Below are 15,159 nucleotides of genomic sequence, written 5' to 3' on the forward strand. Positions count from 1 at the left end.
ATTGTGGGAAATGTAGGAAATCACTACATGAAGAAAACCTAGATAAGGCAGGTTAGATACACCAAAAATGTCAATGACAACACTTGATGAGAAAATAACATTGATTGAACACCACAGACTGATGATAAATAACAGTGGAAGAGCATCAGAGGGTGAATTTTTCCTTTATGGATGCTCACTTGTGTTTTTTTCCGAGCTGGGACAGCTACCGCAATTCCTCAGATGCCTGAGGAATTGCACTGCTGCAGTGGAAAACACCTTTTGTTTTGGTTACACACTCTCCTATCCTTTCTCATCTGCTGTAAATTTCCCCCATTCTCTCTCTCTCTCTTGCTCTCTCTCTCTCACTCACACACACACACACACACACAGTCTGGCGTGATTGGTCAGCTCTCTGTCAGCGTGGACTCTAGAGGTATAAAACCACTGTCGGGGGTGGAGACATCCACAGCTTGCTGCCTAAGAAGACTGCTATCAACTCTCAGCTGCGTACCATCACACTGTTGTTGAATCTACTTTCCACTGGATCTGGATCTATAGCGAATCCGCCATGTGTAAAGGACTTGCAACACTCCCTGCAACATGCTTGAAAAGGTAAGACTAAAGTGGCTCGAGCAACAGGTGGATCAAGCTGTTTGTCTCAAATGGGAAACTGCATAGACAATGGTGTTGAAGCACAGCACTTGAATATAGATTGCAAACTGAAACTGAATTGAATACATGCTGATTCTGCGAGCTTTAACTTTCCACTGCTGTGTCTAACTGGAAAATGACTGCAATTCAACAGCTGAATATGAAAAGGCATCTGTAGAAATTGCTTTAAAACCATAATTACACTCCAGTGGTTAAGGCAGATCTTCATAGGGAACACGCAGCGAGCCCTCAGGCAAACGATAATGATATCAATAAATTGACGAATAACTGAAATGCATTTCACTCTGCTTCCCCCCCCCCCCCCGCAGTGCCAAAGACATCAAGCACAAAATCGGCTTCTTGCTCCAGAAGCCTGAACCCCAGGCGGCGGAGCAGAAACAGACCAAAGACAAGACCGCCGCCGCCGCAAAGAGGTCAGCAAATTGGTTTCTTTTTTGAAAATATTTGTTCCATTTTTTCATTCAGATTTCAAACTATTCCTCCTGGGGTCCACAAAGTTTGCCGTCACACCCGACATACAACAACATTAGGACTATGTAATATGATACTACAACTGTCAACATATACCAATATTTATGCCTCTGCTGTGTGTGTTAAAGAGAATGTACACACGTTGACAAGGCCTATGGTTAAAAAAACACACATTTGATTCAGGTTTCGTGATATCAATTATGACTTTCAAAAAGGAATTCCTAAATTCTATTCCCATCTGGAAGTGCTCCATAGAGAATGTATTGGGAAATATCACAAAGCAGGTTCTAAGGATAAGGGTCATTTCTCTGACTCAGAAATTATAAAACTGATCTGATTATGAAACATATATGGATCCTTGCATCTGAGTCACATTTCCCTTTAATCCCTGCGAGCAAATGAGGAAGCAACAGGCATTTTAGAGTGGGAAGCCAGTTTTCGTTGACCTCTTCACCTTTTGTCCGCACTAATTAAGAGTCCATTGTTGTCCCGGGCGTGTCAGGGTCTCTCTGAATGCTAAAGGTATTGTTGTGGTGTAGTGATAATGTCCTCAGGCGGCGTTCCCATGGGACGGCTCTCATCGTTCCCCGTGAGCACGTTAGCATCGACAGCATCCAGCCTGACCTTTTCCTTCCAATAACATCCCAGCCCATTCACACATGATTATAGATAATCAGTAATGGCAAATTCGCTTTACCTGGAGTTATTGTTTAGCAGCAATGTTATTCGTTCCCCTGTACAACACAAAGGCATGCGTTTTGATTGAAGTGGCGTATAAATATGAATCATGCTGTTATTGAGAATTGGGCACGGTTAATCATTACTCTTATTGTTAGATTATTATTATGGTGTCTAGGGTGATGAAAGCCTAAGGGAGGTATTATTGCTTGTCTCATTAGATTTGCTGCCAGTATTGATCAGTTGATTGGTGCAGGCATCATTGCAGGGTTGGATGTTTTTTTTTTTTTTTTTTTTTTTAGAATAAGTCAAGTTTCCCCCTGGGTGGATGTCTTGCTATAATGGAAAGGCCTCACAAACAATGTTTTAAATACAGTATGTGATGCTAAACCTCTCCATTTAAACCCAATGATGTAATTCTTTGGGCTGGTTCCTCCCACCTACTCAGCGGAGGAAGTAACACTGGAACAGTTAGATTACGCTGCAACCAAATTTACCCAACAATAGAACCTATTTCACCCGCAATTCCCCGGGGAATAGAGGCCGTCTGGGTTAATGAAACGCCGAAATGAGACCAATCCAGACTAAATATACCGTGAACACAAAATCTCAGAGGCTCTGTGAAGTCTAATTTATACTTTAAATAGAAACGGTTGAACGCGTCCTAACAGTTTTCATTCATTATACCTATTCTGCAAATTGGCTACTCGCTTTAATCACTGCATCCTCATTGAGAAACCTTTTTTTTTTCCTTGTTTCAGAGTTGCTCCAGCAGCTGAGGTGGAAAAATGGAAGGAGTCCTTCAGCAACCTGATGAACAGTGATGGTGAGTGTTAACATTAGAGTTGGACACGGGCCTGATAATTTGAGTTTCTGTCCAAGCCCAAACCAAGCACAACAGTCTTTTTTTTTTATACTGCTTATGATAAGCTGCCAGGGGATGTTTGACTTATTACTTCTCCAAGAGGGTTTCTCTCAGGGTTTGAATAAATAACGTTCTATGACAGTGATTCTCAAGTTTTTTCATATCAAGGACCTCTAATTTAGTCCACATTAGAGCCACGGACCCCCATTTGATGAGGTCTGAAAATATTTTTATTGTCACATATGATTTTGTCCAGAATCCCATGACTATCTGTATTGTAGGTAGAGAGATAACAGAGAAACTATGATCAAAACAGTCATTCTTCTACATTCTCTAATTGTGTTAACTTCTTGTAAATGAAATAATGGTGAAGATTAACAATTCATCAGTTTGCTGGGGACCCCCTGGAACCCCCTCAAGGACCCCTAGTGGTCCCCAGACCACACGTTGAGAACCACTGTTCTATGATCATGGGAATATTAGAAGGGCAAGAAGGCCCTGACCTTTACATTCCTTACTGTTAGTTGCTGGTCATTTTGTTGGTGATCTAAGAATTGAAGCTTATTCTAATGTTTCACTCAGTGTAAGTCACACCGGATAGAAATGTCAGCTAAATAATTAAAATATAAATGTAAAATATATCAGTTAAATGCTGATCAATCCTGATAAGTCTTTTGATTCTGCTAGCCACTTTGCCAGGTTGCCAGTTTATCTGTAAGCAGGCTTTTCAATTCTAACTACTTGAAAGAAAATGTACATACAATTACTTCACTACAGCTAATGTGTTGGTCCAATGGCCTGGATCCTCTGCCAGTTAGAAAGCATCATTGCCTTTTACACTATTGAGGATCTTATTCATGACGGAATGGAAAGTTAAGGAGACTTGGCTGGAACACACACACATTCAAACACATATGCAAAACTCAGCACACACACACACACACACACACACTTAGATGCATTCTCATGCTCTAGACGTGTGCTACGTGTCTCGAGGCACAACTGGATGGCCCCTAAGGGCCTGCTGCAGTATGCAGTGCAGTGTGTGTGTGTGTCAGGCCCCTGAGCATTACGCTGTGTGACAGAAGGGGAGCAATGGCCTCCTGGGAACAAGCTGGGCCTTGACCTGCTTCATTCCAAAGCCTCCTCCACTGACCCCCAACACTGTGATGTCTTCCTCCTTTCTTCCCAACTTTATCTATTGGTCCCTCTCTTCATTTGTTTACCTTACCAGTATATTCAGTCTGTCCTGTGTCAGTAATGGAGTGTTTTGGAGCTGCAGCAGTGCACCAAGTATATAAAAGTATACAGTCCTGTGTAGGTCGATGGACATGATGGAACACTGCTAGATTTAGGGGTTTCATTTTCTGTGTAGCTCAGTTGGTTAAGTATTGCACTAACTCTGCCAGGGTTAGAGGTTTGAGTCCCCCATATTTAAATGTGTTACATGTGTCATTTTTAAACAATATGTCTGTTTCAAATTAATTGTGATACCTCGGTATAATTATTGTAAACAAATGAGGCCATGGTAGAGATGACCGGTGGCCTCATGCCAGTGGTAGTGTTTCTCCAACTGAAGACCACATTTCCCATAAACTCCATTGCTTCCTGCAAAGAAGATGTTTCTACTACTTGTCACCCCCCCCCTCCCCCTCCCTTTCCCTGGCGCCGCTACTGTATGTGTGTTTGTTTGGTCTTTATCTTCACTGAAGAGGATAAACATGTTGGAAGTGATTTTTCCATCGGCCTTTCACTCCTTCCACCATCTGTCATTGGCAGAAACTCTGAAAGCTTTAGCTCTGTTTGCTCTGATAGAACAGCGCCCTCTAACTGTTTTGTGCCGTAAAGCGATTTCATTTGTACCCTAAAACAATCCAGCAGATTTCCCGCCAAAACCGACCCCCATGACACTCAATGTAAAATACAGTGCAGAGGCCGGCAGAGGCTGACAATCTTCTTAGGTAATAACTTTTTTCTATCCTCTCATCCTCTCTGTCAGGTGGCCGTAAGGTCTTCACCAGCTTCCTGAGGTCAGAGTTCAGCGAGGAGAACATGGAGTTCTGGGTCGCCTGCCAGGACTACAAGAAGACCTCGCCCTCCAAGATGGCCGCCAGAGCCAAGCTGATCTACCAGCAATATGTCGAGGCAGACTCTCCGAATGAGGTAATGAGAATTTCTGGTAATACTTGATTTATGTATCCATTAAAAATTAACCTGCTGTGAAGAAAAACTACACCAACCCACATCTGGAGTTTGATTCAGATATTTAGTGAGTAATGCGACTGCTATTTCCATCTTTCCATACTCCCACCTTCTTCTTTTTTTGTGCTTAGTTGTTGAATGTGACTGGAAAGCTATGGATACACATTTGGATAACACTAACATGCTGATGACCACTCACTTGGCTGCCTAAATACAGCCTAAAATATCCCTCTGCACTGGAATATATAAACTTCACTTATTCACAATCATGAGAACCTGAAGTGGAGTTTCCAAACTTTGGTACGCATCTCTGTTTGTAATGTCTTGGATCTACTTTAGACAAACATTTTTATTTATTTTTTTTACAGAGAAGGGATTATGAGGATTTGTTCTACTTTCTCTTCAATACATTTTTCTCCATTTTACCCATATTTTCCATGCTCTAACGCCCACCTTTTTAACAATACATGCCAACAAATTGACAGAATTTCTATTTTCTATTTTTATATTAAAAATCCCATGACTTTTCCTTCCTGGAAAATGTATTTTTAGTGGTTTCTTCATGGCGTACCATAGGTGTAACTAAAAATTTTACCATCATGGACTTTTAAACAATCCTCCCGCTATGTCTTCCCATCATATAAAACCTGCAACTTTACAACTTTGAAAGTGACGCTCTTCCTTCTCTGAGGGTTTGCTGTGGTTCCAATAACGGTGGTGATGGAGGTTTTGGAGGAGAAATGCAGGCTACCATCCAGTTTATCTGAGGAACTTTCTATTTGTTTACTATGGTCCAGCCCTACCCACTTCTGAACAGTCCCTCCTTACATGACATCCTGCCCCACCACATCCTGCCCCACGTTTCAACCGGAAATACGTTGAATTACGGCAACAAGATGCCATTCCATGTTGTCTTTAACATCTGATGACACTCCTCCTATGTCATTTCAGGTCAACCTAGACTCAGCGACCAGAGAAGAAACGAGGCAGAACCTGGAGCGCGGCGGCCCGTCTTGTTTCGACGAGGCCCAGTGCAAGATCTACACCTTGATGGAGAAAGACTCCTACAGGCGCTTCCTCAACTCCAAACTGATCCGGGACCTGTCTCAGACACACGCCACTGCCGCTCAGGAGAAGAAGGGGAAGAAAAATAACTGTGCAGAGAACAGGAAGGCGTTGACCGGCGGCGCCTAGATAGGAAGCGAGCGCGGAAGACTGCAGAACGTGCGACAAACTGAAAATACATGAGCCCATAAGAAGGTAGACATTGATAAGGATAGGTTTGCCTCTTTTGTGTCCGGTGTGTATAATTAAGGAAACTAAAATATATGAGATGTGACTCTGATACAAAAGGGGCAGGTTTATCATTCATCTCTAACCGTGAATAAGAGTTGCCTCTGAAGGTCAGATTATTCTTGTGTTTTGCCTGCGTTCATTCCCTTAAGTTTCCGGTTGCCAGTCAAGGGCTTTAAGTGGCTACATGTACAAATACCTGAATACGCTTGCAATACTACCTATTTTTTACATTCACCATCAGCCTTCACGTATGTGTCAAAATCACTAAATGTTGAAATATTTCATATTTTAACCTTTAATATTTAAACATTCCTCATGCATCGCTCAAATGTACTGTACCTGTAACTTGTTATCAGCGTCATGACCAGGTGATACTGATATGCTCACAACACAGAAAACAGAAAAAAGAAAACAATCTAGAGCTACCTCTCTCTATCTAACACTCTATCTTACACACACACACCACAAATGACAAGACATCATGTTCTATGCCTGTTACAGTTTCTTTGCTTGAGCTAAATAATGTTCACCACTGTTGCATTATGTCAGTGGAGCAGCACGCATGCTATGTATTACTTGTGAACAATTACAATGTAGACTATCCGTAATATTAAAGTAATTCGCCAAGTTTTCGGGAAATCGGCCTGTTGGTAAGCTTACTAAGAACATAGACACCAAAATCATCCATGTGTTCCAAGTAGATCATTCACTCCGGTGCTCCATGCTAACACTTTAACGTACACTATGTTGAGTGACAGTAGGATACTAGCATTACCCAAAATAAGACTGACCTTTTAAGTTTTATTGGTTTTTATTTCATGGCCTGTAGACTCATACATTCAAAAAAAAAATGAGTGAGGAGAGCAACCACATATTCATCCGGTGAGCAGTAATTTTTAGGTGTGCAGTCTCCCATCGCCCACCACCTTAAGTTCCTATGGAACAGAGAAATTAGTTCCTGCTAGTTCAAAACAGTATGTTATTTTTGTATCATATTTTGTGTAAATGTTACTAATCTCCTACAAAACTACCAGAGTAAGCCATATCATTTAAGATTACTTACCATTTAGCTGCTACAAGTTAGCATTTTCTCACTTTTGAGGTAATGCTTGTGGTCTACTATCACTCATGTATTCTATGCTAAAGTGTTAACATGGAGCCTTCTGTCACTCAACATAGTGTATGCTAAAGTGTTAGCATGGAGCCTACTATCAACTCAAGTGTTAGCATGGAGCCTTCTGTCACTCAACATAGTGTATGCTAAAGTGTTAGCATGGAGCCTACTATCACTCAACATAGTGTGGAGCAGCAGTGTGGAGAGTGAATGATCTACTGGGAACATATGGACGATTTTGGTGTCTGTTTTCTCATCAGCTGAGTTGAACAACAGGCCAGTCTCTTAAGAACTTGGTGTATTCCTTCAAGCTTCATGATGGTAACAACTGGCCCTGATGTACAGTACAGCACAGGAACACCTTGACATTATCTCAACATGGTGTACCAGGGCAATGTTTTCTTTCTTTACTTCCTACTGGGAATGCTGAGCACGCTTCAGTGTCATTGTATTGATTGCCATGTGGATGTCAAAGAGACGTAAAGGTCAAAATATGACTTGGCTTAACATTTGATTGATTACTTTTCAGTGTTTCCCATTGTGTCCAACTGTTTGTGTTCTGATGTGTATCTCTGCAATTTGTGCAGGGTACTTGGACAACGGCATGTGTTCACTTCTGTTAACCATCTGGTGGGCTAATGTAGGAACATGTGTTATTATTAAAACGTCCACTCTGAAACTAAAACTGAAAAACTATTTATCTTGATATTTATTACATGATGTCAAAGTCCTATTTATATTTATGTTATGATACCTGGCATGTCTGTGACTATTCATAAATAAAATGATGTGTTGCAAGTTTGGAACTTTGTATGTGGATTAATGCACACCCAAAGTTTTAGTTGGTGAGACAAGAGAAAAATTATGTTCTGACACCTTTTTTAAAGTATGCAGCCGAAACATATTGGTGAACTAATGAATACTTTCACTTGCAGGGAGAGAATAGTGCATTGCTTTGTATATACTATCACTATATTTTTAGCTGATGGAAGTGAGTTTTTGATACCCACCATACAGCAGGTTGGTGCCCATGGGGGTGAGGTGTCATGGGCACTTTGCCAGTATTGGGTGCTGTCAGAACTGGGGAATTAACCAGCAAGCCAGGAACTTGAACCCTCCATAACCAACCTGCTAATTTTTGTTTTTCTAACATTTTGAGGCTCGGTTTTCTAATATGGATTGTGTGGATTTAGTTGGCAACTGTGAATTTTGATACTTTCACTATGTTTAGATAGACCATCCAACTCCTTTATAATCACAGAGGCAAGGGGAATCTTGCTTTACATGATATGGAACCTTTAAGAATATATAGGATGTCAAAAGGTAATTTGATGACTGGTGAAATGCCATGATTTACTTTCTATGAATTCATGGAATCTGAAAATGAAATGGCTTCCTTGAGTGTCTCATACTGTACCCAGGCCAATCTTAAACATCTTGCTTGTTTTAATTACATCTGTTCAGTTGCAGCTAATTGGACCGCAGGAGCTGCAGGGATCACCAGCACACCAAAACGGATTACTTTGAATCCTTTTCACTCCCTTTTCTGAAGTCTTTGCTCTTCCTATGACGCACATACAACCACAAAACACCCACCTGATCAGTGACATTCAAAGTTTGTCTTTATTCTCTTAACATTTCTTCTCTTACCGCCCCTCAGGAAGTTTAAAATTGGGCCATGTGGTCAATAAGTCAGTGGATCACACCGAGTTTGTATAGCCCAGTTTGTGCAATCTCACAATGTAATGTGCTTTCGCAATGCAATGTGTCAATAAAACGAATAATTGATTGTAAAAGAGAATATACAGTGCTACACTCATGTTGCTCAGGCCTCGGCTCTGTGGAAAAAAAAATGGTTTACCCAATGGACTTGTTTGTTTGGATTTACCTCCACGAAGATAAGGCTATTGACCATAGTTCTATTCCCAGCCACACGTCTATCTCCATGCCTATTTAAGGGCACAGCATTATGTTTGGGAACGTGACACCCGCTTTCATGCTTCCAAAGAAATTTGGTGGAAATAAACTTGTTTAAATCAAACCTTGTGCACATCGAACTTTAATAGAGCAGAGCAAGGGCAAATATGTTTAAATATTTAGACTAACTGTCGCCGTGCTTCTCTGCTTAGTAAAGTTAACAGAATAGAAAGATATTTAGAGGCAGAATTAGTCGGCCTGGAGCCTAGGGTTAATTACCCATCGATATCCATCCTTACACAAATGCTTCAAAGCGGATTACTTCTTCAGGAGCTTTTCCATGCAGGCCTAAAATGGGTTAGCTTCTATCCTAAGCATCCTAAGCATGCTGGGTTGATGCTGCTATTTATCCTGTGTGTAAGGCTTTGAGGAGAGACTTGCTCTACCAATGAGGCATTTCAATGACTTGATTAGCTCATACCAAACATTATCTAGAGCAGTGATTCTCAACCTTTTTCATATTGAGGACCCCTAATTTAGTCCACATTAGTGCCACGGACCCCCATTTAATGAGATTTTTTCTCTTGGACTCAAATCAGATCATATTTTTATTGTCAGATATGATTTTGTCCAGAATCACATGACTATCTGTATTGCAGGTAGAGAGATAACAGAGAAACTATGATCAAAACAGTCATTCTTCTACATTCTCTAATTGTGTTCACTTCTTGTAAATTAAATAATGCTTAAGTTTAACAATTCATCAGTTTGCTGGGGACCCCCTGGAACCCCCTCAAGGACCCCGTGGTCCCCTGGACCCCACGTTGGAAACCACTGATCTAGAGAATAATGCATACTTAGTAGGAATGAATACATAAAGCATACAATACATACACACTCATGGCTGCACAGACACACACATTGTGTTTAATACACTACTCTAACTCAGCCTCTTTTTGTAACGGCCTATATTTAGATTCTGCAGCAAAAACACAGGAGTCCACACAGAATCGATAAATCCATGTGGAGTTGGTGTGCTTGCGTAATTGTGGTCTTATCTTTCATCCAAAATGTATTAGAGTGCTTTGTGGTGGGAGGCCTAAGTAAGGGGGGCCAGCAACTAGGATTCGACCGATATGTTTTTTTGAGGGCCAATACCAATACTGAGTCCAAATATTACAAAGATTCAGTGTTGAATCCATGGAAAAACTTCTGAAACAGCATTTAGACCATCATGGGATACTAAAACTCTCCACTGAAACACAGACTAATGAAACTGCTTTAGGTGGGTTAGCAGTATCTTAAGGCCGGGTGAGGCAGGTTTCACTCACACCCCTAAAACTGTTGAGGAAAATCAAATCCTCACCTTCATCATATCAGTGGTGGGCAACACTGACTGGCTGATATCCGATCTTTATTAAAAAGTCCAATATCGGCCTGATATATCGTCAAACCAATATATTCGTCGAACCATACTGGGAACATTTATAAGTAACCCAAAGTAACACTTGTGTTACTTTTCCCTCATACAAGCCCACTGAGTTGTACCTCACACTGGAGCACAGGGACTGATTAATCAAACTCAGTGTAATGAGAGAGGCCAAGGGTGAAAGAAAAATGCTATTTGTCCAGAATGCTCCACAGTTTTCTGACTTTCTTATCCAGAGTGACTTGCACTTTGTCTTGCTCAAGGATAACACTTCAACAGGACACATGGCTGTCAATGGACCCATTGATTAATGTGGGGATTGAGCCTGTGACCTATGACCTTTTGGCTAAGGGATCGTCTCTCTAACCATGAGGTCAAAATGCTGCAATGCAAGGATGTGGCCACCTATACCCTCTGTATCTTTTCCTCCTACTCTCTGGCCTCCCTTCCTTGAGTTAAATTACCTCGCGTGAGCATGTAAACCCACTGAAGCTCACCTGCTTCTCTTCCATTTAGACAGCATATACAGTTTAAAGCCTGCTGTTCATTTTCTCCTCGCTTGTCATTGCAGTGCACGTAAACTCAATCACCGCTCCACCTCCTGCCACTACCAGCATGTAGCTACCATTGTACTACAAAAATAAAACACCCATTGAGTGATTTTATCTTGTGTACAGGCTATTCAAACTGATTTGAAGAAATTCCACTGGTGGTGTGACAATGCAAGCAGACTCAAGACAGAAAACTGTGAGAGTGAAATGCCCTTCAATCAGTGTGCTCCTATTGTAAAGCCTGACATCTAATGGTAAAAAGCATGCTACTGAAATTGCACAGATTTGGGTTTGGGGTTTAGTTGCTATTTAAAAAATGGTGTTCCTTTTCATTATGGATAGTGTTATGGTGTTCATTATGGAATCATGAAATTATTTATATATATATATGTTTTACTTATTTTATTTCCAGAACAAATCCAACCTACCAAACTTGGACATTATGTAAGTATTTGCCCCATATACTGGTACTTTATATTGAGGCTAAGGCTAAATACTGAGAACTCTACAGCTATTATCATTCACCATGTTCATTATATCATCATGTTCACAAAGCCTCCATCATCTGTCATCTATTGTTAAACTCCACACAGCTTTTCTCACTGATATAAAAGAGGCTTGTCAACAGAGTACAATTACCCACAAGAACCCTGCCCATCTGTCCCTGAATTATTCCTCAAGCCCACGCAGTCCTGTCAATCTAATGCACAAACCACCGATACACGTTATGTATTAACTTTTTTGTTGTGGTTTCAGTGAATGCAAACAGGTGTGGGAGGGGTATACAGTTGGATCATTATGTAAGTGAGGCAAAGAAAATGAAAAATCTAGGCTGGATGGTCTTAAATGACCCAAATACAAATAGAGTAGCGATCTCTGAAAGTATCTTGTAGGTGGCAGAGGATTGGAGTAAACAACCTAAGGAGGAGAAAGGATTCGGGTAGGAAAGTAGGCCAAAGTGATTCCAAACTTCAAGAAACATCAACTTCAGTGTAAACTTCCATCATGTTTACAGGATCGAAATCAGGGACTAAACAGGGCTTTGTAACATGTCAAACACTGTTAGGAGGAGAATAATAATAGATCATTTTATGATGGGGTACTGATAGGCTATTTGTTGCTAACTGTTGCTTCTACATACTAAAGACGGGCTCAGATTTCAGAATTGGTCTTGTCTGAATGAGCAGGTGATGTATCATCTCAGCGTCGGACTGGACTGAATTTCACACTTAACTGGCTTGGTCTGGGTCAGCTTGGAATTCAATAATATTGGTGAAAAACACCTCTACAATTGAAGAGTGTCATTACAAAATGAGATATCCTCCATTTAAAAAAATGTGACCTCTAATCTGCTCTGACAAAATGAATTCTGGCATGAAAATAAAACTCACAATTGGATATAATTAAAATCATTAGCCCTTACAGAACGAGAGGGGTCTGCTTGCAGGGCTCCACTGTGGAGTCGATTCCGGTGCAGGCTCCGCTCTCAAGTCGGCTCCACTGTGAGGACAGGAAATGCACGCAAAAAATACAAAATAAAAGCGCGTAGACACTTACGGTGGGGGCGATTCGACAGGAAATGCACGCAAAAAATCCAAAATAAAATCATGTAGACACTTCCGGTGGAAGCGCTTTTGTTGTTGATTTATATAATTAATTAGTAAACATTGTAACGTGAAAACTATTAATTCCTTAAATGTAGCATATATATTGATTTTGCCTATTCTGTCTACGTAGCATGTGACGTGGGTATCTATGCCAGTGTAGCAACATACTGTATATCGATTCAATAATTCTACTAGTAACAGTATCTTATTTACACGTGCTATTGATTTATTCTGTCAAAATAGGACATAAACTCCGTCCATATAGCCTAACGACATCAATTCATAGAAAAACATAAAGCTTGTTGATTGAACAATTGGAGCTTAAGCCTCTCTTCCTGTCTTTCTCAAAAAACAGACACACACTTCTCATTCATAATTTCCCTTTGAAGAATAATATACTATGGCATTTTACTGCAATCAGCTGAATTTAATATAGGCCAGTAAATATTTTAACTATGCAAGCAATGTCGGCACACATGCAGGGCAGGAATAGTTAGGTAAAACCATATTTATTTCGGTGACATCAATAAATTAAATGTCTTCTTCTCAGTGTGTGGTGGTGGTGGAGGAGGTGAAGAGGTTCAGCCATCGTTGGTGAGTCCAGCTTTCTCTGTATGGACCCTTTGGATTTCTGTCTAAAGTTTGTATTTCTCACTCCCTGTGTGGAGAAGATTTCCCACCAGTGACCATACCGACAGCAGAATTTCATCTGGACAAATAGAGTGAATCTACGGTGTCTCGATCAGGGGGGATGGGACGCTCTTCTCTGCTGCAGCCCCACTTTGTGATGTAGACTCTTAAGATCTCACCTATAGTGCAGCTTTAACACACGGGCTCAGTTCAGGCAGAACTCTTTCAGTGTCTGGTCAAGCTCAAATTTTCAGGCCCGAGTGAAGCTTCATTCAGGGTTAACCTGCTTATCGCCGTCTGTTCTCCCCTCTTCTCTCCTGCCTTTCTATCTCCAAGCGGCAGCGAGGCCTGCTCATTAAGACCTGACAGGGCGATCTGGTGGACTAATGTGATCACGCATGCAAGTGAGCACGTAGATGCACACACACATACACACAGCCACCCTTTATCTCTCTTTCTTTCATATACTCACACGCACACACACACACACAAATACATACATCCCTGGGGGCTGGATGTCTGGATCTCTGGTTTATTGTCCACAGAAGGGAAGACAGAGACACTGCAGGGCTAAAATGACTCATCTCTTTGTGGGGCCTCTGTGTTTTTGTCCCGTTAGTGTATTTATGCTCACGCTGGTGTTAACATCTGTGCAAGGTTTCCACAGTAGATTCGTGACAGCTTCATGGCATGTTTGACATTCTGCGAGCGAACATTGATAATACCTTCATTAAGTATTTATAAGCCATTTATGTAACCATAATCCATCACGGCAAAGTGGGTTTCAAAGTAAAAGTCCCCGAGAACAATGCAATGCACTGTACGTGTAGATCAGTTGAAACAAATAAAAAACACCAGATGTTTACGGCCAGTTGTTAAGGTGTTATATGTAAAAATGCTTTTTAAACATAATTGTTAAATTAATTGTGATAGCTTGGTATAATTCAGTGGTTCTCAACGTGGGGTCCAGGGAACACCAGGGGTCCTTGAGGGGGTTCCAGGGGGTCCGCAGCAAATTGACAAATTGTTAAAGTTCAGCATTATTTATTATATTTACAAGAAGTTAACACAATTAGAGAATGTAGAAGATCCTGTTTTGATCATAGTTTCTCTGTTATCTCTCTACCTGCAATACAGACAGTCATGAAATTCTGGACTAAATCATATCTGACAATAAAAATATTCTCAGATTTGGGTCTGAGAGACAAAACCTCATCAAATGGGGGTCCGTGGCCCTAATGTGGACTGAATTTGGGGTCCTTGATATGAAAAAGTTTGAGAATCTCTGGTATAATTACTATGAACAAATGAGACCATGGTGGAGACAAATGGTAGCCTTTACCTCATGCCAGTGGTATTGCTTGCATTTCTCAAAATTAACACCAAATTTCCCATCGACTCCATCACAAAGAAGATGTTTCCATTGCCAGAAACTGAAAGCGTTGGCTCCGTTTGCTCCAGAAGAACAGCGCCCTCTTCCTGTTTTGTGCTGTAAAGCAATACAGCAGATTTCCCGCCAAAACCGACCTGGTGTCACATAATGTAAAATGCAGTGCAGAGGCCGGTAGAGGTGGACAGTGTTCTCAGCAATGGTCTTGATTTCTTAAGGTAATTATACTCAAGTCTCAAAATTAATATCCACTGCTTACTTCCCCTTGTACTTCCTTTTTCCTTGAATATCCCATCTCTCTACCATATCAAAATCACTATTGGATGCGATGAAGGAGAGGAAGAAATGGATCAGG

General features: G+C 41.0%; 1 protein-coding gene across 1 annotated transcript; it reads left to right on the plus strand.

Annotated features, from left to right (window-relative positions):
• The first annotated feature begins 465 nt into the window (after window positions 1–465).
• Window positions 466–8,070, plus strand: rgs4 (regulator of G protein signaling 4). Its single transcript, XM_071512946.1, has 5 exons — window positions 466–594; window positions 963–1,067; window positions 2,565–2,629; window positions 4,668–4,831; window positions 5,822–8,070. Exons 1-5 carry the CDS (start codon window positions 551–553, stop codon window positions 6,062–6,064), a joined length of 621 nt encoding a protein of 206 aa, XP_071369047.1. The 5' UTR covers window positions 466–550; the 3' UTR covers window positions 6,065–8,070.
• The last annotated feature ends 7,089 nt before the right edge of the window (window positions 8,071–15,159 follow it).

Source organism: Centroberyx affinis, unplaced genomic scaffold (genome assembly GCF_046629955.1).
Source record: "Centroberyx affinis isolate AG114_WGS23_722 - 3 ecotype Tasmania unplaced genomic scaffold, CSIRO-AGI_Caff_v1 ptg006652l_1, whole genome shotgun sequence".
In the NCBI taxonomy this organism is placed as follows: domain Eukaryota; kingdom Metazoa; phylum Chordata; class Actinopteri; order Beryciformes; family Berycidae; genus Centroberyx; species Centroberyx affinis.

Coding starts and splice junctions, on each gene's coding strand:
- rgs4 (XM_071512946.1), top strand. CDS start 551: ATGTGTAAAGGACTTGCAACACTCCCTGCAACATGCTTGAAAAG. Junction 595..962: donor CCTGCAACATGCTTGAAAAG/GTAAGACTAAAG, acceptor CCCCCCCCGCAG/TGCCAAAGACATCAAGCACA. Junction 2,630..4,667: donor CAACCTGATGAACAGTGATG/GTGAGTGTTAAC, acceptor CCTCTCTGTCAG/GTGGCCGTAAGGTCTTCACC.